Below are 24,163 nucleotides of genomic sequence, written 5' to 3'. Positions count from 1 at the left end.
CTTTTATTTCCATGGCTGATCAAAACGTGTTTTCTCGTGGCTCTCTCTCGTCTCTCTGTAGCAGACATATGTTGATCAATATGTTTGGAACATGGAATCGCAATAAAATCACAGTATCAAATCGCAATACATATAGAATCGTGAGAATTGCAATAAATATTGCATCGACACCTAAGTATGGTGATAATATCGTATCGTGAGGTCCCTGGCAGTTCCCAGTCCTCCTATCCATCCAACACCACCACCCTACAGCAAAAGAAGCTCAGCCAACTCACTGTGTACAGAAAGACATCAAACAAAAGAAAAACACAGAATTCCTCTTTCTCCCACTAGAGAGCAGCCTTGTTCCACCGCAGGGCCACTCATCCACATCACTTTAGCCATTTGTTTTTCTCTGTCATTCTGTCCATACCTTTGTCTGAGAGTGCCGAATAAACATCCTCCCATCCTCCTACTATCCTCATCATCATGTCATTCCCCTGCTTTTAGTGCTCTCCTTACCATCCCTCACTCCCTTCATCCCCACATCTCTTTGACAAGAAAGGTCCTTTTTGTGATGCAGAGTAAAAGGTAGCATGTATGCTGAAGATAATAGCTAATGAGACATAGGCTACTGTCCATCCAGGCACTGTGGTGTGATAGTGTTGGATGGTAATCATCCTTACCCATCCACTGTACAGGCAGTGTTGTATGATATCCACTCCGTTGTATAACAGAGGGTAATGCATCATGATTGCCTCACTCTTCTGTTTCCAGGGGTAGTTATCACTGTCACTAGTTGTGGGCTTGTCCACATTACCTCTTGTTGCTATGCCTGTCTGGCATATTGCTTATATAGCGAGGGAGGGACTGTGTACCCTCAACTGTAGTACAGAAGCCCTATAGAGAGAGGGAGGGATTCGGAAAGTATTCAGACCCCTTGACTTCCACATTTTGTGACGTGACAGCCTATTTCTAAAATGGATTAAATTGTTGTTGTTTTTCTCATCAATCTACACATAATACCCCATAATGATAAAAATGGAAATATCACATTTACATAAGTATTCAGACCCTTTACTCAGTACTGTTGAAGCACCTTTGGCAGCGATTACAGCCTTGAGTCTTCTTGGTATGACGCTACAAGCTTAGCACACCTGTATTTGGGGAGTTTCTCCCAATATTCTCTTCAGATCCTCTCAAGCTCTGTCGGGTTTAATGGGGAGCGTCGCTGCACAGCTATTTTCAGGTCTCTCCAGAGATGTTCGATCGGGTTCAAGTCCGGGCTCTGGCTAGGCCACTCAAGGACAAGTCACTCCTGCATTGTCTTGGCTGTGTGCTTATGGTCGTTGTCCTGTTGGAAGGTGAACCTTCGCCCCAGTCTCAGGTCCTGAGCGCTCTGGAGCAGGTTTTCATCAAGGATTTCTCTGTACTTTCCCTCGATCCTGACTAGTCTCCCTGCCACTGAAAAACATCCCCACAGCGTGATGCTGCCACCAGCATGCTTCACTGTAGAGATGGTGCCAGGTTTCTTCCTGACGTGATGCTTGGAATTCAATCTTGGTTTCATCAGACCAGAGAATCTTGTTTCTCATGGTCTGAGAGTCCTTTAGGTGCCTTTTGGCAAACTTTAAAATAACCTTGACTTCTCCATTATGTGTAGTAGTCATCTGTCCTCACTTTCTGTGTTTGTGTCTTCAGGAGGACATGAACCTGAACGAGGAGCGTAAAGCTCCCCTGCGTGGGAAGGACCTGAGCACCAAGCGAGAGATGGTTGTCCAGTACATCTCCGCCACCGCCAAATCTGTAAGTCCTTGTTGTAAACCAATGGGCTTTCTGCATTATATCTGTATTGTAGCCAATGGGCTTTCTGCATTATATCTGTATTGTAACCAATGGGCTTTCTGCATTATATCTGTATTGTAACCAATGGGCTTTCTGCATTATATCTGTATTGTAACCAATGGGCTTTCTGCATTATATCTGTATTGTAACCATTGGGCTTTCTGTATTACATCTGTATTGTAACCGTTCTAACCTACTCTCACCCAGTGTAGTAGTAGTTAGTGGGCTGAAAAGTATTATATTCAACCAAGACACAACAGAATAATGAGATTAACCTGCTCTGCTTCTTTCTGCCTCCCTCTCTCTACCTGCCTATCACTCTCTCACTCCGTCTCCCTCTCTCTACCTGCCTATCACTCTCTCACTCCGTCTCCCTCTCTCTACCTGCCTATCACTCTCTCACTCCGTCTCTCTCTCTACCTGCCTATCACTCTCTCACTCCGTCTCTCTCTCTACCTGCCTATCACTCTCTCACTCCGTCTCTCTCTCTACCTGCCTATCACTCTCTCACTCCGTCTCTCTCTCTACCTGCCTATCACTCTCTCACTCCGTTTCTCTCTCTACCTGCCTATCACTCTCTCACCCCATCTCGCTCTCCTTGCTCGAGCCCCCAATCTCTGATTGCCGCCTTCGTTAAATTTTTTCCTGGGTGCTTATCAAACCACTTTTGTTGTAGCGCAACAGTAACTCTCAGTGGCTTAATATTGGGGAGGGATAAAGTTTTCATTTGAATTTGGAACACATCGCCCGTCCCGACGCAGCATAATCTTGAAACATGACACTTTCATCACTCAAAACCAATAAGAGCGGTAAACCCAGCGCGTTTGAGGGTAATCCCAGGGTTTTAGGGTGAATTCTCCTATTCTCTTTATGAAGTTTAGGGCCCCTACTGAGGATAGACTCCCGTCAACACAAAAGGAAAAGTAATTTATTCTCCCGTCTAAGTCACTCCGACTCCGCTGGCCTTTGACATTATAATTTATTACCTCTCTCATTGTTATGGTAATGAACTGGCTTTATTAATAATGATGATGATCAGAGATGATTGAATTCTTCACTGGGCCCATTATGCTTGGTGAGCACTGCTATATTATTCAGATGAACAGCCTCCTCTGTCTGGGTGAAAGGGACTAGGACTGTCTTTCAGGGCCCTCCCTACCCCTCACATTCTATTGGCCCTGTAGGTGGGATCCGGTCAGATCCATGTCATTATAGAATATAGAGAGTCTCACACTCCATATGTATAACCTCCCAGTAATTTATTGGGTAAAAAACCACCCAACGTTTCGGCATCACTGTGCCTCCCCCAGGTAGACCCATTGTAGCGACCTGGGGGAGGCACAGTGATGCCGAAACATTGGTGTTTTTTTTACCCAATAAATTACTGGGAGGTTAATATGGAGTTTGCAACTCTCTTTGTTTTTATAGCTTACAGTTTATTCACCATTAGTCAGCACCTCTACACTAAATCATGTTCTCTGGGTGTGCTCCAGCTCATGCTTTTTATTACAATTGAATATAGACACACACACACAGCGAGAGACACACACCAACCTACACCACTATGACAGGGTAGGAGTGGTCCGGGAACCAGTTAACATGAGTTTAAGCGTCCAGGGGACAGGTATGTTTATGTGTGATAAGTGCCTGTCTGCAAGACGGCAGAGCAAATAAGTAAGGCAGATTTTTGGTGTTGGTCTTTTGATTGATTTAACACGCGATGGAGTGAAATTGAGGCGTGGTACTAGAATTGACATTAACATGGTATGGTGTGACAACATCTGCATTGCATTTCAAGATGTGGGGTTAATTTTGGGGATCTGGTGTGGTGTTTTCACAACTAATAATATGATGTGCCTTATTCAATCTTTGGGTGGTCTCTTCCCCTACCAAAGATGATTGCCGTCGTATGGAATCCCAGTTTTTAGGGTCTTCTTTGTATGCTTGATCGCTTGCTTTCCGTTTGCAGGAAAATTGACTAATAACGTGCATTCACTCAATCACACACCAAGTCACCTCTTTCCTGTGTGTCTATCTGTTCTGGACTGGTTCCTTGCCCCTTATCAAGTAATAGAGACCATAGAAATATATAAAGTAGAATGGCAGAAAGAGAATGGCATCAGTAGAATGGGAGCTGTCTGTTTACTATCTATATTGTAGCTTGTTCCCTATGGGTTATGTAGACAGAAGAAAGGGTTCATTTGAGAGGGCAATAGAGAATTCCATCAGCTCTCCCAGCAATACCTCAAATCCATCTAGGTGAACTTGTAAGTCAGTCTATCCCGTCTAAGCTTCAGGTACAGCACAGTATGTAGACCAGATTGCACTGGGAATGAAGATTTAAAGTGTAAATATTAGTGGAGCGACAAATCTGTCCCCAACATCCTGTGGCTTTTTCTGCTTTCCTGTCAGTCTCAACAGACCTGAAAACACCCCTTTTGAGACTCAGTACAAAGAGCTAGTATCCTTTATTGTTCTGGATAATGTTGTAATTATTTATTCCCCAAATCTATTAAAGCAATATATCCTCCAATATATAGTTTTTATCATTCTACTTTGAACAATATGACCATTAGCGTGTTGATATACTGGAGTATATTTCCCTGCGGCTATTAGGCAAAAAATACTAGCTAGCTAATGGGACCACAGGGTTGATTATTAGCTTGTTTGTTCTCTCCCAACATGGCTCCTCTCCAGAGTTGTATTTTTCATGCTTTGCTGCCTCGCTACTTTATCACCGAGCAAGATGGAGAACTCTTCCCATATACTACCAGGGTGCCTCTGTGGGAGCCTTTCAAATTACCCCCCAACACAAAACAAAGATGAATGTGTCCCAAATAGCACCCTATTCCCTATGTAGTGCACTACTTAAGATAGGGCTCTGGTCAGAAGTAGTGCACTACATAGGGAATAGGGTGCCATTTGGGATGCACACAATGTCTTTTTAAAGGATAATATTTCTATTGGCGTTGACCCTGTTCATTTGAATATGAAGCGCAGTTGTTGCAGCAAGTGTGGATGTCCTTGACCATTAACTTTGCATGAAGAGCCTTTTCCCCTCTCTTTATTTTATTTCATTCTCTCTCTTTCATTCTGACAAATGTAAGCCAGTGTCATTAAATATGCCAAACGCATGCTTTTCACGCTAACACAGTTATTTCGCCTCTCTTCCCAGTGTGATGGAAAAACATAAACTTTGCTTACTTCTCTTTTGCCTTGCAGATGATTTCCCTGTTCCAATTCAAATGTTCAGTGTTTCATGATGAGATGAGGATGAGTGTGATGGCCGGGTCTTGAGGGGAAACTATTCAAAGTTTTGAGCAGCCATTTTGCTGCTTTGTACTAACACAATGTGAAATCAACATCCTGGTATTTTAAAGGGATTTTACCAATCTCCAATGTGTCACATCAACATCCTGGTATTTCAAAGAGATTTGACCAATCATCATCCACCAATGTGCCACCTCGTTCACTCAGTGAAGCCTGCCAGTTTGTCAGAGAATCAAGGCCTTTATCATCTTCTCCTGTCACACTGTTATCTGGTCTAGTGAATAATAAAATACTATATTTTCCCCACGCCACATGAGAAATTATGCTAATGGTAATGACAGTAAGAGGAGAATATAAATAAATACTACCGCTCCTGATAAAATGACATCTCCCTCAGAAGTTTGTTTACTAGAGAGTTGTTCTATAATGGAGCGCTAGAGGTCCTCATTAGCATACAATAACCAAGCATTACATTATTATTATTAGGACTACCTTTAGGTCGTTGTTTTTCTCTGAGAACTGACAGAAATTCTGTCACGGTTTTAGCGAGAACGAGGTGTTACCTTGGGTGGGGAAATTGATATATGCACTCAAAGCGCTATTCCCCCTCAAGCTCCTCCCTGACACTTCTCTACTTTTTTTTTCTCTCAAGATAATGTCTGTTCTTTTTGGTCAAGCCGCCAAAACAGCAAGCCAGAAGAGAAACATGTTTAATGTTCTCACCATGTAGTCTTGTCAACGTTAAAACAACACTGGAGACAGTAGTAGTTCCCAGTTGTCCCTGCCTCTATGTGATTCAAGGTCCCAAATCTCCCGATAATAACCAGGCAGCATGATCCCTCAACATTAGACAATGACACACTAGATTCATCAGAGGACAACTGGGGAAATGTGGATTTATGGTGAAAAGCACAGTGCACATGATCAAGCGGCAACACAGTTAAAACTGACTTTATTGCCGTCATAAACGCTGATGGAGGAGAGGGAAGCCGAGCGTCAAATGAGAGAGTGGGAGAGAAAGACGGAGCAATGGAGAGATTGATAACGAGAGAGGGAGATAAAGAATAAGAGCGATGGAGAGAGAAAGAGAGTACTACATAGAGATAGAGAGGACTACAGAGAGATAGAGAGGACTACAGAGAGATAGAGAGGACTACGGAGAGATAGAGGACTACGGAGAGATAGAGAGGACTACAGAGAGATAGAGAACTGCAGAGAGCTAGAGAGGACTGCAGAGAGCTAGAGAGGACTACAGAGAGCTAGAGAGGACTACAGAGAGATAGAGATGACTACGGAGAGATAGAGGACTACGGAGAGATAGAGAGGACTGCAGAGAGAAAGAGAGGACGGCAGAGAGAAAGAGAGGACGGCAGAGAGAAAGAGAGGACGGCAGAGAGAAAGAGAGGACGGCAGAGAGAAAGAGAGGACGGCAGAGAGAAAGAGAGGACGGCAGAGAGAAAGAGAGGACTACAGAGCGATAGAGAGGACTACAGAGCGATAGAGAGGACTACAGAGCGATAGAGAGGACTACAGAGAGAAAGAGAGGACTACAGGGAGGACTACAGAGAGATAGAGGACTGCAGAGAGATAGAGGACTGCAGAGAGATAGAGGACTGCAGAGAGATAGAGGACTGCAGAGCGATAGAGGACTGCAGAGCGATAGAGGACTGCAGAGAGATAGAGGACTGCAGAGAGATAGAGGACTGCAGAGAGATAGAGGACTGCAGAGAGATAGAGGACTGCAGAGAGATAGAGGACTGCAGAGAGATAGAGGACTGCAGAGAGATAGAGAGGACTGCAGAGAGATAGAGAGGACTGCAGAGAGATAGAGAGGACTGCAGAGAGATAGAGAGGACTGCAGAGAGATAGAGAGGACTGCAGAGAGATAGAGAGGACTACAGAGAGATAGAGAGGACTATAGAGAGATAGAGAGGACTACAGAGAGATAGAGAGAGAGGAAGAAAGGGAGTGAGTGATAGAGAGTGAGTGAAGGAAAGCAGAAAAGATAGAGTGAAAGTAAGAGAGGCAGAGATAGTGAGAGAGGCAGAAATAGTGACTGTTTTCCCTCACTTGATGTGCAGTGACTTTGTAACTTCCTGTGATCAGAGCGCACTGCGCTGTGCTTCTCGGAGTGCAGCTGGCTGGCGAGAGAGAGGTGTGTTCAGCTGCAGATTAGAATACATTTACTGGGCTGACAGACACCCTCCCACTGCGAGACATAGCGCTGCCGCCGCCTTAATAGAAAAAACGCTTCCCAACTCCCCACCACTATTGACAGATAACAAGGCTAAACTCCAGAAATCATGCTGACTACATTGGCTCCAAGGTGCTACGAGTCACTAACTCTGACACCTGAAGTCAAGCACAGATGGCAGCTGATTTGTTTTGGCTTTGGGAACCTCGAGCGACCTGTTTGTTAGCCATGGACAAATTGTAGTTTTAGGGGTTAATTCTGTGGGAAATCGTTCAAGCGCAAAGACAATTTGATTTTTGTCAAATTTGGGCGTTTCCCTATCAACCCTAACACTGCATAGGGACCGAGTCACTAGAGGTCAAGTGAACAGGACACTCCATATTGGTTCCAAAATGGCTGCCAAACGAACAGACACTGTCTTATCATGATCTTTTGGTACAGCTATGTCACCCTAGGAGAGTTTAGTAGTGTGTGTGTAGCCGTGTGAGCGCAGTGTGTAGCCTATGTAATGTCAGAATAAGGTGCGCTTGATACCTCTTATAGTTGAGAGGTAATTCTTGGCCTGCTAATGATTGTGCCGTTTGTTGTCTTTTTGCACATTAACTCCTCTCCGCTGACCGCTGCATGCAGATCACTGGGAGCAAAATCATGGTAAGTACGTCCTTTATATTATTACGCTTTGTGAGTCGTGTTCCTCTCATGGCTTTCTCCATCTCCTCCCTCCCTCCTTCCCCTCTCCTCTCCTTTCCCCTTTCAAAAGATTCTAGGCAGTTTGTCCCTGAATGCACAAGGTCATCATATTTATGGCTTTAATCTATTTTTTTCAGCATTGATATCGCTAATAGGCTGTGATTTGTAAAGGCTATAAATTGTTTACGCAATTATTACATGTAAATTGAAATGCTTTTCAAATGAGGGATTCCTAAATTATACAGCCTTGCAAATGAACTGGGAGCCCTTTTGTTGGTCTAAGCCGTTTCTCTTTTTGAAATGGATTGTAGACTAACCCGAATTAGCATTAACATTTTGTAATACAAGGGATGAGCAATAGTTTTTAGGCAAATAATGATAATCTGCAATCTAATCTGTTTATTGGAACGTTTGGCATCTAAATGGCTTTCATTGTGTTCATTCTTTTCTTGAGACAGCACACTGAGAGAATGTATCACTTAATTAGATTGCATTACACACATACTCTCTCACACACACACACACACACACACACACACACATATACACACATACACACACACACACACACACACATACACACACACACACACACACACACATTACACACACACACACACACACACACATACACACACACACACACACACACACATATTGATTGAACAATGGAAAATATATTAAGTGCATTTTTACTCAACCTTCCAGAAATGTGAGGCTGATTTAATTTAGCGGTCGGTTATTCATCGCAATACATTTTAATTTGTTGTCAACGCCCCCGGTCTCAATCCCACAACATTAAGGCATGTCACCTCTGTCTCAATCCCACAACAATAAGGCATGTCACCTCTGTCTCAATCCCACAACGTTAAGGCATGTCACCTCTGTCTCAATCCCACAACAATAAGGCATGTCACCTCTGTCTCAATCCCACAACATTAAGGCATGTCACCTCTGTCTCAATCCCACAACATTAAGGCATGTCACCTCTGTCTCAATCCCACAACAATAAGGCATTTCACCTCTGTCTCAATCCCACAACATTAAGGCATGTCAGCTCTGTCTCAATCCCACAACATTAAGGCATGTCACCTCTGTCTCAATCCCACAACAATAAGGCATGTCACCTCTGTCTCAATCCCACAACATTAAGGCATGTCACCTCTGTCTCAATCCCACAACAATAAGGCATGTCACCTCTGTCTCAATCCCACAACAATAAGGCATGTCACCTCTGTCTCAATCCCACAACAATAAGGCATGTCACCTCTGTCTCAATCCCACAACAATAAGGCATGTCACCTCTGTCTCAATCCCACAACAATAAGGCATGTCACCTCTGTCTCAATCCCACAACAATAAGGCATGTCACCTCTGTCTCAATCCCACAACAATAAGGCATGTCACCTCTGTCTCAATCCCACAACAATAAGGCATGTCACCTCTGTCTCAATCCCACAACATTAAGGCATGTCACCTCTGTCTCAATCCCACAACATTAAGGCATGTCACCTCTGTCTCAATCCCACAACAATAAGGCATGTCACCTCTGTCTCAATCCCACAACAATAAGGCATGTCACCTCTGTCTCAATCCCACAACAATAAGGCATGTCTCCTCTGTCTCAATCCCACAACAATAAGGCATGTCACCTCTGTCTCAATCCCACAACAATAAGGCATGTCTCCTCTGTCTCAGAAATGTAACTGTTGTTGCTGTCACTCCCCCACTAGCCAACACTAACCCAACCCCAATAATCTGTATAAATATCCACTGTCCAAGGGGCTGGTGACGTGTCTTCATTTCTCTGCCACTGTAATACAGTAATTGCAGCTCTGCTCTGGCAAATTTCACAAAGTGGAGCCCTATTGCCTATTGTAAGGAGGCATGCCTGTTTGCTGGTGGAAAGCTTTTGGGAAAAAAGCACTCTTATTGCTTTTTGCTAGCGTGAATTGTCACCTTGAATGGTGTTTTATTGCCTTCAGGATTAAGGAGACCACAGGCTTAGAGGGAATGAGGACAAGGTAAACCAGCCAGTACACTGTGACCGGGGCTGGCTCCCAATGGCACCTTATTCCCTATATGATGTACTGCTTTTGACCAGATGTATTGTGTCTTGATCAGCAGGAACAGGGTTCATTGTACAAAGGAAATGGGCTATGACAGAGGTGTATCAGAACTCTTGATCCGAGAGCAGAGGCCTACTTTGAAGTTTGGAACCGTCTCAAAGTTTGCCAAAGAAGGGTGCTAGTAACATTTCGCGTCCTCTCTGACCTCTAAGCTCTCCCTCAGTCAGAAACACATCATTGCCCCGTGGATCAGGCTAGCAAAAAGCTAACACTGAGAAAGCTGCCAGTCTAAAAGCTCCACTCAGAACCTAAAGTACCAGTCAAGTGAGATGTTTAACTCAGTTAGCCCGGTGTGACTACGGTTAGCCTCGGCTCGGCCTGGCAGATTCCCATTTTCACGCTGTCAGCGCAGAGCCTCCGAGGGAGCCTTCCCAGAGCTGTGCAGTCGTGGTGGTGGGGGAACTGAAGGTACTGTGGGGTCTGTAGGGAACCGAGATCTGTATACTGTGTAATGATGAGATGCTCATGTCTCCACCCTAAGTCGGGAAGGCAGACAACAAGCTTAGGTTCAAAATATGCACATAGAAACGCATTGGGCTTAATTTTGACAGATTTTGGCGAGAGTGAAACCTCTCGCTTCGCCTCTTTCTCCCAAGCCCCTCCCCCTACCACTCACAACAACAAAGATGAGAGATCACTTCTTCCTCTCTGACAAACGGTTTCAACATCTGAACAAAGTGGACAGGCTAGCATGCTGTTCAAACAGTTGGAGATGGACAGAAGGTTGTGTTCATAACAATTCAACTGTTTTGCCTTGTTAGCTGAATTCAGAGCTTGTGAAATTATACCTAGATCCAAGTTGGCTAAACTAAAAAAATGTATATTAGCTGGCTACTCACTAGCACATGGGCTTGTGCTTGAGAGATTGTTTATGAGACCGGTGTTAATTTTCTATAATGCCTGCTATATTATTAGTGAATGTGCATTATGCATGGTTCTGGTTAAATGTGTAACAAAAAGGGAATTTTTATAGGCAGACCTGAATGGCAGATCAGTGATTATTGAAAAAAATAAGCAGGTACAACTATTTTGATAAAGTAATTAAATTATTAGTGCATCTAATGGTTGTGGAAGGCATATTAAGCCTAGGTATAATTTCACAAGCTCTGAATTAATTTGATTATTGCTGACTGTTTCACATGCAGTGTATTTGACGATTAATTGTACAACAAAGCTTATTTAGAGAAAACATTTGTAAAAATTGAGATCTATATCGTGAATCGCCCATAAGTAAAAAAAAAATGGAGATATGAGTTTTAGGCCATATTGGCCAGCCCTAAACTGAAGGTACTGTGGGGTCTGTAGGGAGCCTTCCCAGAGCTGTGCAGCCGTGGTGGTGGGGGAACTGAAGGTACTGTGGGGTCTGTAGGGAGCCTTCCCAGAGCTGTGCAGCCGTGGTGGTGGGGGAAATGAAGGTACTGTGGGGTCTGTAGGGAGCCTTCCCAGAGCTGTGCAGCCGTGGTGGTGGGGGAACTGAAGGTACTGTGGGGTCTGTAGGGAGCCTTCCCAGAGCTGTGCAGCCGTGGTGGTGGGGGAACTGAAGGTACTGTGAGGTCTGTAGGGAGCCTTCCCAGAGCTGTGCAGCCGTGGTGGTGGGGGAACTGAAGGTACTGTGAGATCTGTAGGGAGCCTTCCCAGAGCTGTGCAGCCGTGGTGGTGGGGGAACTGAAGGTACTGTGAGGTCTGTAGGGAGCCTTCCCAGAGCTGTGCAGCCGTGGTGGTGGGGGAACTGAAGGTACTGTGGGGTCTGTAGGGAGCCTTCCCAGAGCTGTGCAGCCGTGGTGGTGGGGGAACTGAAGGTACTGTGAGGTCTGTAGGGAGCCTTCCCAGAGCTGTGCAGCCATGGTGGTGGGGGAACTGAAGGTACTGTGGGGTCTGTAGGGAACCTTCCCAGTGCTGTGCAGCCGTGGTGGTGGGGGAACTGAAGGTACTGTGAGATCTGTAGGGAGCCTTCCCAGAGCTGTGCAGCCGTGGTGGTGGGGGAACTGAAGGTACTGTGAGATCTGTAGGGAGCCTTCCCAGAGCTGTGCAGCCGTGGTGGTGGGGGAACTGAAGGTACTGTGAGATCTGTAGGGAGCCTTCCCAGAGCTGTGCAGCCGTGGTGGTGGGGGAACTGAAGGTACTGTGAGATCTGTAGGGAGCCTTCCCAGAGCTGTGCAGCCGTGGTGGTGGGGGAACTGAAGGTACTGTGAGATCTGTAGGGAGCCTTGCCAGAGCTGTGCAGCCGTGGTGGTGGGGGAACTGAAGGTACTGTGAGATCTGTAGGGAGCCTTCCCAGAGCTGTGCAGCCGTGGTGGTGGGGGAACTGAAGTTACTGTGAGATCTGTAGGGAGCCTTCCCAGAGCTGTGCAGCCGTGGTGGTGGGGGAACTGAAGGTACTGTGAGATCTGTAGGGAGCCTTCCCAGAGCTGTGCAGCCGTGGTGGTGGGGGAACTGAAGGTACTGTGAGATCTGTAGGGAGCCTTCCCAGAGCTGTGCAGCCGTGGTGGTGGGAGAACTGAAGTTACTGTGGGGTCTGTAGGGAGCCTTCCCAGAGCTGTGCAGCCGTGGTGGTGGGGGAACTGAAGGTACTGTGAGATCTGTAGGGAGCCTTGCCAGAGCTGTGCAGCCGTGGTGGTGGGGGAACTGAAGTTACTGTGGGGTCTGTAGGGAGCCTGCAACACTTATTCCTCCGTCTCAGCCATGAAATCTTTCTGACACCTTCCCCCAGGTAGGGGTACGAGGGGAGGCGGGGGGAGTGGACAGTGTGAATTGCTTCTAATTCAGTCTGGCCAGCATGTCCACATTCACCGCCACCGCTGTTGAGTCTGTCATCAGCCTTGTTGATCAAGCTAGCGGGGGAAGATGAGGACCACAAAGTAGCTGACTCCCAAGATGCCTGCAAGCAAACCAGACATGAAGATAAACCGACAGAAAGAACGATAGGCTGGTTGTAGTTCTCCTTTTAAACAAGGATGATTTACGTCACAACTCAACAGCCACGTTTGGAACAACAGTGTGTCACGGGTCCTGTGGTGCGCTAGTGCGAGCTGCCTTGGCACTTCAATAAACCACCAGTTACACGCAGGCAGGGGCAGGGCAGCCCCAGCCAGAATGCAACTCTTGAAGCCCCATACCTCTGTAACCGTAGTGAGGTGTTTTAAGGGGTTACACGCCCTGACCTGTATGGGCTGATCTGACCAGCGGGAGGAGATCGATATCCACATGACTGGCCATCCCTGAGACCGAGCCTGTTTCCATGGTAACATACTGTCCAGCCTACAATATGTCAAGGGGTGAGAGTGGGGGAGAGATGTTGAGTGAGGGGTGGAGGGAGCCTGAAACACCTCAGACTTCTGGGATTGGAGGAGTCTGTTGGATTGGTGATAGTTGACTCCATTTCAGAGCATCATGTCTGCCAGAATAATGGGCAAAGCTTGTTGTTTAAAAAACGAATTAGATCTGTCTCACCCCTGGGACGCAGGCCTAACCTCTTCACTTGTATAAAATGGCAGAGACAGATTTTTAAGGATGACCTTTTTTTGGGGTGTGAAAGTGCGCTGTATGTATTGGCTGAAAAGGCCTTCCCAAGGAGCGCTAGAACGGTTAAGTGACAGAATAGAGCTTTGAAGTGATTGGAGGGAATAGTTTGTTTTCCCCCCAAAGTAGACCCTCTACAGTCTTCACAAGGAGGAGAAGGACATTCAAAATATTGCATACAGCATATTTAATGCTGTTGCAGAAACGATGATCCACTTATGTGAAGTTTGTGGTGAGAACATCTAGCATTGGCTGAGTGTATTATACAATGTAACAGATTACTATTCTTCCATGAACTTGAATCCTTTAACATGTAACCTTTTTAATGAAATGGTATTTGATCAGTTGTCCTCTAGTTGAGGACGCACAGTATCTGTTTATTGAGAGCTCTCAGAAACTTTGAGGTAGTTACCATGGAACATGGAGAAGGCCCAACATTTCATTGCCAACGCTCTCCAGCGTCTTTTGTTCCAATGTTGAGGATAGGCACTTAAAACAATTCTAATTTAAGCAGAGATTATAATTTTTTTCTCTCCCAATTAAGCCTCTTTGTTTCTGTGTATTGCAGAGGAAGGCTGTATTCCCAGGCAAATTAATAACCTTGGCATATGTGTTGCCTGTTCCACTCGTTTCATTGGCCAACATCGTATTAAGCGCCGCATGCACTCCAAGGCTTTTCGTCACGTAATATGAGAGAGAGAGAGAGAGAGAGAGAGGAGAGAGAGAGAGAGGAGAGAGAGAGAGAGAGAGAGAGAGAGAGAGATCCACCCACTGCTGCCGCCTCTTTCACTCGCTACCATTACTCGCTGCCAGCGCCAATAGTTTTTGGAGGGCCTTTTGTAAAAATGGAATCTGAATTAAACCAAGGCCGCACTCTCTCATCCCCTCTTCCTTCCAAGCCCCACACATCTGAAAATACTTATTTTTGTTTCAAATAGGCTATTAAACTGTTTGGACCCTCAAGCAGATTTGATGTGGCACATGTCCTTGGTGCTTTGAAAGACTGTCAATGAAAAACTGAATCAATGGCGAATGTCCCCGCATGCCCCTGGCTAGTGTTCAGTATGGACTCCAGTTTAACATTTAGATCAACGAAAGTGCTCTGAAAAGGCTTTTAAATGTGATGTGTATTTGAGAGACAGTGGCCTTGCAGAGACTTTGTTTGGATGACATTTAAAGTTGACTAAAAAGATAATTCAAGTGATTTTTGGAGTGCCAAACCGTCCTTCGCCACCTTGTCTTGGTAAGTTTGTAGATTTTGCGCAGTGTCAAACCATTGCTTTTCCCATTACTCAAAACACATTGATGTCTTCGAGATTAATTTAGTTGATTACATGGGAGGTATATTACTTTGACCTTTTATATTTACCTGTTGGGGTGATATATTTGGATAAATCTAGTACGCTCAGGGTACGCTCTAATGGGATTAAGATGTGCTTTCTCTCCTTTCACTCATTACTGCTGGATCTTCTTCAAGCCATATTGTACTGTCTAGAAGCCTATGATTCCATGCTATAACTTTGCTATACGTTTGATTGACATCAGCAATGCAGCGCGTTAGGCCTATATTGAGTCAGTGGTGTTGTTTGTGTTGTGCGCTAGGCCATCAGTCATATTCAAGTTGCCCAGGGCTCAGCGCTGATTGACAGTAAAACAATTTTAATGTTTATTAATACTTCAATATAGTAACTTGGTATGCCAACACCTTTTTGCGTACAATTTTTATGCCTTTCAGTCCAACTCTAATTCAGAAATGTCAAGTGTATCTGATTGATTCACTCTTCTTAGCATCGTTTCTCCTACATTATTTTCCATGCTAGGTTTGGCTAACCGTTCGCTAGATTCACCTGAAATGCTCCTGTCTTCAAACGCCCACCTTTGCCGTGTGTAACTGTGGGAGAAGGTAAAGTGCAACACATATAGAACATGATTCTGAGCTAGCTGTGGTAGGTAGCAGCGTAACTCGTGGGAGGAACCTCTCTGAGTCAACACTCTCCCCAACTCCCACTGCGGAGGAAAGGAGAACAAGTCCCTCCCTACCTTATTTTCTCTCCTCCTCTTCTCTCCTCTCCTCCCCTCCCGTCCTCACCTCCCGTCCTCACCTCCCGTCCTCTCCTCTCCCCTTCCCTCCTAACCTCTCCTCTCCTCTCCTCTCCTCTCCTCTCCTCTCCTCTCCTCTCCTCTCCTCTCCTCTCCTCTCCTCTCCTCTCCTCTCCTCTCCTCTCCTCTCCTCTCCTCTCCTCTCCTCTCCTCTCCTCTCCTCTCCTCTCCTCTCCTCTCCTCTCCTCTCCTCTCCTCTCCTCTCCTCTCCTCACCATTACATTATACTCCATACATCTCTTTTCAAAGGTAGAGAGGTGGATCTCTTTATTTTGAAGGGAACATGAAAGGGTGTCTGAAATGGACATAGTGTGCTGATATTGGAAGCACAGTGACTGCGACACTACCAGTGTGTTTGTGTTTGTGTGTGTGTGTTTTGATGTCCTGTGTGTAAGTAGCACTGTCATTTGCCCTGCAGCTCCATCATGACTGGAACACATCCTCTCAGATTTGGGTATTAAGGAGGAGAGGGAGGGAGAGAGAGTGTGATGGAGAGAAAGAGGGAGGGGGGAGGGAAAGAGAGAGAGATTGAGACAGAGGCAGAGAGAAAGAAGAGTGTGTGTCTTCCTCTGTGTGTGTGTATCTGCCTGCCTGTGTGTCTTCCTCTGTGCGTCAGTGTTCCTCTGTGTGTGTGTGTGTGATATTGGGTCTGTCAGTAATGGGGCTGGGTGAGCACTGCCTACGCGCTCAGTGGCACATCTCCCCCCACGGCTCTCAGTCTAACACACTCCACAGCACCACTAGCTCCACAGGGTGCTCCTGCAGGCTGCATTAGGCGCCATAAACTTTATGGCATATTTTTACAACCCGCCTCTCTGTATGCGATTCCACCACCGCGTCCCCGGCTGCATCTGCTTTAACTGTTCATGCAGCTGTGAAATTCGGTGTATCCCTTCGCTTTTAATGGTCACGTAGACGGGCCTCGATTCAGTCAGTGCCCAGATTTTCTTTATTTGTTCTTGAAAGGATTGGTTCCTTCCCTCCCCCGCCGCGTATGTTTATATTTACTAAGTTATTTATTTTGGGTTACGGGGGTGTTTTTTTTCGAAAGGCGGTGGGTGATTTTTAGATGTCTCTATCACGTTGCCTAACTGTGTGTGTGTGAGTCGGTGTGTGTCAGTGTGTGTGTCGATGTGTCAGTGATTGTGTGCGTCGATATGTCAGTTTGTGTGTGTGTGTCAGTGTGTGATGACTATGAGTAGTCCTTTCCCTAACCTTGTTTAACTCCATCCGGTCCTGTGATTCTCTGATGTCCATGCCAAACGCAGTACGACTCCAGTATGACGGAGCATATGTGGCTTTGCCTTCGACCGCGGGCAGCGGTCACAGGAGTGTGTGTGTGCGCGCACTGGGCACAGGTTCAAAAACATCTGTTGATTTCACCGCTGACCAGCCAGTTTTGTGGAGGAGGATGTGGCTACTCTACATCAGGACTAGGTACTTCCATTAGGAGTAGTTACTCTACATCAGGAGTAGTTACTCTACATCAGGAGTAGTTACTCTCCATCAGGAGTAGGTACTTTCCATCAGGAGTAGTTACTCTCTATCAGGAGTAGGTACTCTACATCAGGAGTAGTTACTCTCCATCAGAAGTAGTTACTCTCCATCAGGAGTAGGTACTCTACATCAGGAGTAGTTACTCTACATCAGGAGTAGGTACTTTCCATCAGGAGTAGTTACTCTCCATCAGGAGTAGTTACTCTCCATCAGGAGTAGTTACTCTCCATCAGGAGTAGTTACTCTCCATCAGGAGTAGTTACTCTCCATCAGGAGTAGTTACTCTCCATCAGGAGTAGTTACTTTCCATCAGGAGTAGGTACTTTCCATCAGGAGTAGTGACTCTCCATAAGGAGTAGCTACTTTTCATCAGCCCAGAGCGTCTCTCAGTCCTTGTTTGTTTCACTCACTGACCCAGAGGCATCGATTCATAAGTCATAAGGAGATTGGGTCATTTCCGGGCTAAACTGATATGCCGTTATCCCCCCTAGTAAGCCCACCCAACTCTTTGGGGAGCCCCCCTTATTTGCCCCTGCCGCAGTCAATTAGCCCACTCAGCAAATCACAAATCAGATCTCTAACAAGGTGTGCCTTCTCCCTTTCTGTCTCCTCCAACACGCTCGACTGCTGTCATACTCGGCTGCACAGGAAGTAAGTAATCGCCTCATCAACAGCATTGATTCCCAGATGGTTTCCCGGTTGCCTGGCTGTAATGATCAGTGATCTGATCAAGGCTTGGACTCGGCATTATATTGTCTGACCTTTGCAGTTTTCCACTTTAAGGGCGCCGGGAGAGATGGGTCGCCAGGTTAAAATGGCAGCTTTCAAGTTTTATGACTTCACCCTTTGTGTCGTCCGCCTAGTGAGAGAGCCTGAGAGAGAGAGCCTGGAGAGCTGAGAGTCTGCCCTTCCGCATAACTCTGAGGCATACTTACCAAGAACAAACAGGACACTGTTTTGTCCCTAGAGATATTTATGACACAGATACTTCCACATTGGCCTCTGTCTGTGTACACATGCAGACAATATATTGTCTGTATTGCGCCCCATTGCTATAAACACTGTCTTTAGGCATTTATTCACATTAGGGTTTTGATGGTGATGGTGGTCAGATTGCAGCAGCAGCGTCAAGAACTTTCTGTCTCTGGGTGCAGTACTAGAGGCTGCCACAAGATGGCAGTATAAGTCTATTGAATGCCCCATGCACTCTGGTACAAAAGGGATGGAGGAGGGAAAAAGCCAGTGTTGCTATGGAATTGACCTAAAAGGTTTCTTTCTACCTAGCAGCCTGCACACACACACACACACACACACACACCCCACCATGTCTGGCTCCTCTAAAGCCTTTTGTAAGAAGTAGTCTGATCTTTAAAGAGGAGAAAAAGTTTGAAACACCTCAAAAGCATTCAAATGGATCCGTCTTCCACCAATCCATACTTTCAGCATCACTTTGCATTCGGAAGAAACTAAAATAAAACAGATTCACCGTTTAATATTTCTCTGAAAACTCCACAAGCAAGATGGCCTCTGACATTGCAGACAGATGTGGTCTGCTCTGCTTTTGCTGTTAAGCCTTAGACAAAATGGCACGACAGTGAGGAAGCTCAAGGTAACACAACCTCGCCTGTTATCAACAAGGCCCCACATATTGACCAGACATTTATGTAATCAGAACTGAATAATGTATCTGTGCACCGGTGTAACGAATGAAGAAAACACACTCATCACTGGTCCCATAGCTGCACAACTCAAATTCTCATCTCTCTATCCATTCCATTGTATCCATGTGTTTGGGTACATGTATGTTGTTCTTAGCAGGTAGCTACACCACTCAAACTGTCATCTCTATCTGTCTCTATCCATTCCACTCAGTGTTTGGGTATTGAGGTTCCTGAAACAGGACTGATTCCAAGCCACACAGTGTAGTGGAGATGTGTGGTAGGTAGGGGCTTGTTTGTGTCACCAAGCTGCATTACTCAAACTCTCATTTCTCTATCTATCTGTCCATCCCTCCATTCAACTGTCTGTATTTGGGTTTTGAGGCTCCTGAAACAGGACTGATTTAGTGGGTAGTATAATCGTGCAGTAGGTGGGTAGGTGAAGCTGGCATCATAGCCTGGCAGCGGGCTTGTTGATGTCGTGTGTTTCTCCTCAGACCCCCCCCCCCTCGCCGCCTCAACCTCCTAAGCCCCCCTCGGGTGCCCGCCACAAACACGCCACATCAATTTTTAAAACACGACCATATGGCAGTCCTGTTTTCTTCAGGTGTCTGTGCCAAATGGAATATACGTTTTTTTTAAACTGTTTGGAAAAACTAAAGAAATCGCCATCTTGTCTTTCTCGGACTCGGTCGATGCTTGACAGACAGAATAGGGCCGTCATACTACTCTACTAGTTGGTGTAAAAAACATATAAAGCAGTTCTTTAGAATGGGAACCAATTAATGAATATTGCCCAGGGGGTTATTTGATGGTAGATGTACAGTGTTTCCTGAAATGGCCATGTCCTTGATGGGATATAGACTCAGCAGGTGAACGGACATCCAATCACGGTGAGAGATGGGCCCATGTTTGTCTCTTTATGTGCTGAGTGGTCTTTGGAGATGATTGTTTTTTTTTAAAGGCTAGTAGAAGCCTATTTGCCAAAATGTTTGGCTGACTTCAGACCTGCGGGTGTTGAACTGGAATGAAAGAGATTCTGCAATGCAAGAGAAGGTCATTTGGTAGATGGGACAGAAGACAATTTAAATGATCTTTGCACACATCTAAATCACTGTTACCTAATTAACTCTCGCAATAAGTGTGTTTTCAGTCAACATTAACTCTGGGCCCTCGAAATATATATTCTGCAATGCAAGAGAAGGCCGTTTGTTAGATAGCACCGAAGACAATGTAGATGATCTGTGGACTCACCGAAAGCACTGGTAACTAATGAAGTTTCGTATGTAGTTTGCTTTTAGTCTGCCCCTCTCAGACCTTTCTCAACTCTAGCCCCTCACCTGCCAATCATGCTGTATTGTGTTGTTTGTAAGTCCTCTACGAGCTCAGTGTCAGGGATAGGAATGCATTTCCCCAAAAAACGACATCAAAATAAATAAACGTAGCTATTATGCTCGGCAACATCTCGAAAGCTTCTGATAGAAACAAACTAAGAGGGTTCTAAAATTGTCATTAGAATTGCTCCTTTCATCTCCCCATGGTTTTAGTTAAGCAGTTCAGCCCAGGTCTCTAGTGAAATGTGTTTCCCCTCTGTTTGCATTTCTGAGCAAGCCTCCATAATGTTAATGAATTCTATTATTTTAAAACCAATTACTGTTAGTTGGGAGGCTTCTTTACCAACGTTATCGTGTTCTCTGTGGAATAGCGTGCCGTCGTATCTGCCATTGTCTGCTGCTGCAGTCAAACTTGATTCTATTTCCTCCTGTTCCCCAAACTGTCTATTCTATGCTAATGCATCTCTATGGTATTCAGATACCTCCCATTTTAAACAGAAGTACCTCTCAAGGGAGCCTGATTTCCAGGAATAAGAGCAAAGTTAGTGAATGACTGAAACTGTTTGCTGTATTTGTATACTCGACCAAAAATGCATTATATGGCAAAAGCTTGAAAGAAAATCCGGGCAAAGCAGCGCAGGTTACACATCATGTTGATGGGTAGTTGTAATGAAGATAGTTGTGGTAAAGTCTAGTCAATATGACCTCTACCTTCGCTGTTGAGTGTCTGACTAGGCATAGGCGTGCTATGCTCTCACAGGTGAGTTGAGATGTTGTGTTACGTCTAATCATGATAAAAGACTAGAACATGAAAGCAAGGGAACATTACCTCTGTTGTGTGGGAGAAAAAAGGCATACTTGTATCACAATTGAAAAGGACGACATTAAGAGAGAGAGAGCGAGAGAGAGAAAATGAGGTTGATTTCCTCCCCGTATTCGTATTTAATATAATTAATGGTTTGTGGTAATAGAAATTGGGTTTCTCCTAGTAGCCGATGGGATACCACACCACTCTCTCTGTTCAGGGTAATGTATTAATGATTACCAAAGACTTGTATATCCAGTGAATTACCAAGGTGTTCTGCCACCTATCCTCTATTCTTCATTTTTGTATGCTTAGGCCTTCATTGTCTGCTGCTCTCATAGACGTTTGGGAGGTGGACTCTACACTCTGTTTCCGCTAGCTTTGATTCTCTGCTTTTGTTTAGCTTTTCTAGTCAGTGGTGTATATGCTTAAAAGGTGTGCGGCGCACAAGGGTACACAATGGGCTCTCACATGAATATCTGAATGGTAAATATTCTGTATCTACAGTGCCTTCAGAAAGTGTTCACACCCCTTGACTTATTCCACATTTTGTTGTGTTGCAGCCTGAATTTAAAATGGATTACATTGAGATTTTTTGTCACTGGCCTACACACAATACCACATAATGTCAAAATGGAATTATGTTTTTTCGGAATTTGTACAAATTAATTACAAATTAAAAGCTGAACTATCTTAAGTCAATAAGTATTCAATCCCTTTGTTATGGCAAGCCTAAATACGTTCAGGAGTAAAACATTTCTTAACAAGTCACATAATAAGTTGCATGGATTCACTCTATGTGCATTAATAGTGTTTAACATGATTTTTGAATAACTACCTCATCTCTGTACCCCACACATACAATTATCTGTAAGGTCCTTCAGTCGAGCAGTGAATTTCAAACACAGATTCAACCGCAAAGACCAGGGAGGTTTATCATTGCCTATTGGTGGATGGGTAAAAAAAAAAAGCAGACATTGAATATCCCATTGAATGAAATTACAGTTAACGAAAATGTACACTTAATCCAGTATAAGCTAATGTATAGAATGTATTATACAAGAGACGAAATTCACAAATTCTACAGCACAACGGCAGATTCATTTCTCAAGTGTAAAACTAACAACGACTCAATAATCCATGCTTTTTGGGAATGCTATAAAGTCCGTAAGTTGTGGGCGGAGCTAGAAAGTTGGCTGTCAGAGGTATTACAATGCAAAATTACTTTTAATCCGTCTATCTGCATATTTCAAGACATGGCATATGAGGGTGTAGTGAAATACCCGATGGGTTGAACGATTCTCTTCTCATCACTCATCTTGAAAAAACATATACTAAAAACTTGGAAATCAATACATCCGCCATCATTAACACAATGGAAAAATCAAATGATTTATTATTTAAATATAGAAAGTGCGTGGGCTACGGAGAGAAACAAAATGGTGCAGTTTCAGGCCATGTGGCGGAAAGTGTTGTGGGTGCTGGAGATGGGTGTGTGTGCTAGTGGGAGATGGGGGTGTGTGCTAGTGGGAGATGGGGGTGTGTGCTAGTGGGAGATGGGGGTGTGTGCTAGTGGGAGATGGGGGTGTGTGCTAGTGGGAGATGGGGGTGTGTGCTAGTGGGAGATGGGGGTGTGTGCTAGTGGGAGATGGGGGTGTGTGCTAGTGGGAGATGGGGGTGTGTGCTAGTGGGAGATGGGGGTGTGTGCTAGTGGGAGATGGGGGTGTGTGCTAGTGGGAGATGGGTGTGTGTGCTAGTGGGAGATGGGGGTGTGTGCTAGTGGGAGATGGGGGTGTGTGCTAGTGGGAGATGGGGGTGTGTGCTAGTGGGAGATTTGGGTGTGTGCTAACCTAGTTGACAGAGTGAAAAGAAGGAAGCCTGTACAGAATAAAAATATTCAAAAACATCCATCCTGTTTACAACAAGACACTAAAGTAATACTGCAGAATATTTGACAAAGCAATTCACTTTTTGTCCTGAATTCAAAGTGTTATGTTTGGGGAAAATCCAACACAACACATTACTGAGCACCACTCTCCATATTTTCAAGCATAGTGGTGGCTGCATCATGTTATGGGTGTGCTTGTAATTGTTAAGGACTTGGGAGTTTTTCAGTATAAAAAATAAAAGTAATGGAGCTAAGCACAGGAAAAATCCTAGAGGAAAACCTGGTTCAGTCTGCTTTCCACCAGACACTGGGAGATTAATTCACCTTTCAGCAGGACAATGACCTAAAACACAAGGCCAAGTCTACACTGGAGTTGCTTACCAAGAAGACTTCCTGAGTGGCCAATTTCCAGTTTTGACTTAAATCTACATGAAAATGTATGGCAAGACCTGAAAATGGTTGTCTAGCAATGATCAACAACCAATTGACAGAGCTTGAAGAATTTTGAAAAGAATAATAGGCAAATGTGTGGAGAGCTCTTAGAGACTTACCCAGAAAGACTCACAATTTTAATCACTGCCAAAGGTGCTTCTACAAAGTATTGACACAGGGGTGTGAATACTTACGTAAATTAGATATTTCTGTATTTCATTTCCAATACATTCCATAATTTTTTCACTCTGTCATTATCGGGTATTGTGTGTAGATGCGTGAGAAAAAGAATCAATTTAATCCATTTTGAATTCAGGCTGTAACACAACAAAATGTGGAATAAGTCAAGGGGTATAAATACTTTCAGAAGGCACAGTATGTACATAAATCAAAGCATATCCTTGTCTCTCTCCCTGCCATGCACACACGCACACACACGCTCATTAAAATCCATGAATGCCTCTCGTTCCTAAAGATGATTTATACCTTATTTAATAAGCTAAAGGGTTACCTTAATGCAGATTTCCCCCGTTAATTGACCAATTTCAGTGCTGCTCAATAAGCATTTATCATAGCAAACCATGACACAGTAGTAGTCACTCTCTATCTCTCTGTCATCCATGTTTACTCACACTCTGCACTCACCCACAGCTGTTACTGATATTACTCTGTTATAATTAATAGAATAGATATGAAATATTCAGTGTGTTTTGTTTTAGAGGTTGATGGCGCGTTCCAAAATGGCCGCCATCTACATTAGTCATCTCTGAACCCAACCCTAATTATCCCACTTCACTCAGCATCTGTCTGCTATTAGGGGCCT

The 24,163-nt window shown here is 44.7% G+C and overlaps 1 protein-coding gene across 1 annotated transcript in view; it reads left to right on the top strand.

Annotated features, from left to right (window-relative positions):
* The window catches only part of LOC311108006 (protein diaphanous homolog 2-like), a 589,414-nt gene that overhangs the window by 54,874 nt on the left and 510,377 nt on the right, over positions 1 to 24,163 (top strand). The window contains exons 5-6 of the mRNA XM_084150643.1: positions 1,681 to 1,785; positions 7,919 to 7,939. Coding sequence (XP_084006769.1) covers positions 1,681 to 1,785; positions 7,919 to 7,939 — 126 coding nt within the window. The remainder of the gene's footprint in view (positions 1 to 1,680; positions 1,786 to 7,918; positions 7,940 to 24,163) is intronic.

The sequence above is a fragment of the Coregonus lavaretus genome (genome assembly GCF_964263955.1).
Source record: "Coregonus lavaretus genome assembly, chromosome: 32".
Taxonomy (NCBI): Eukaryota; Metazoa; Chordata; class Actinopteri; order Salmoniformes; family Salmonidae; genus Coregonus; species Coregonus lavaretus.
The sequence above is the reverse complement of the archived record's forward strand: the minus strand, read 5'-3'. Positions and strand labels throughout refer to the sequence as shown.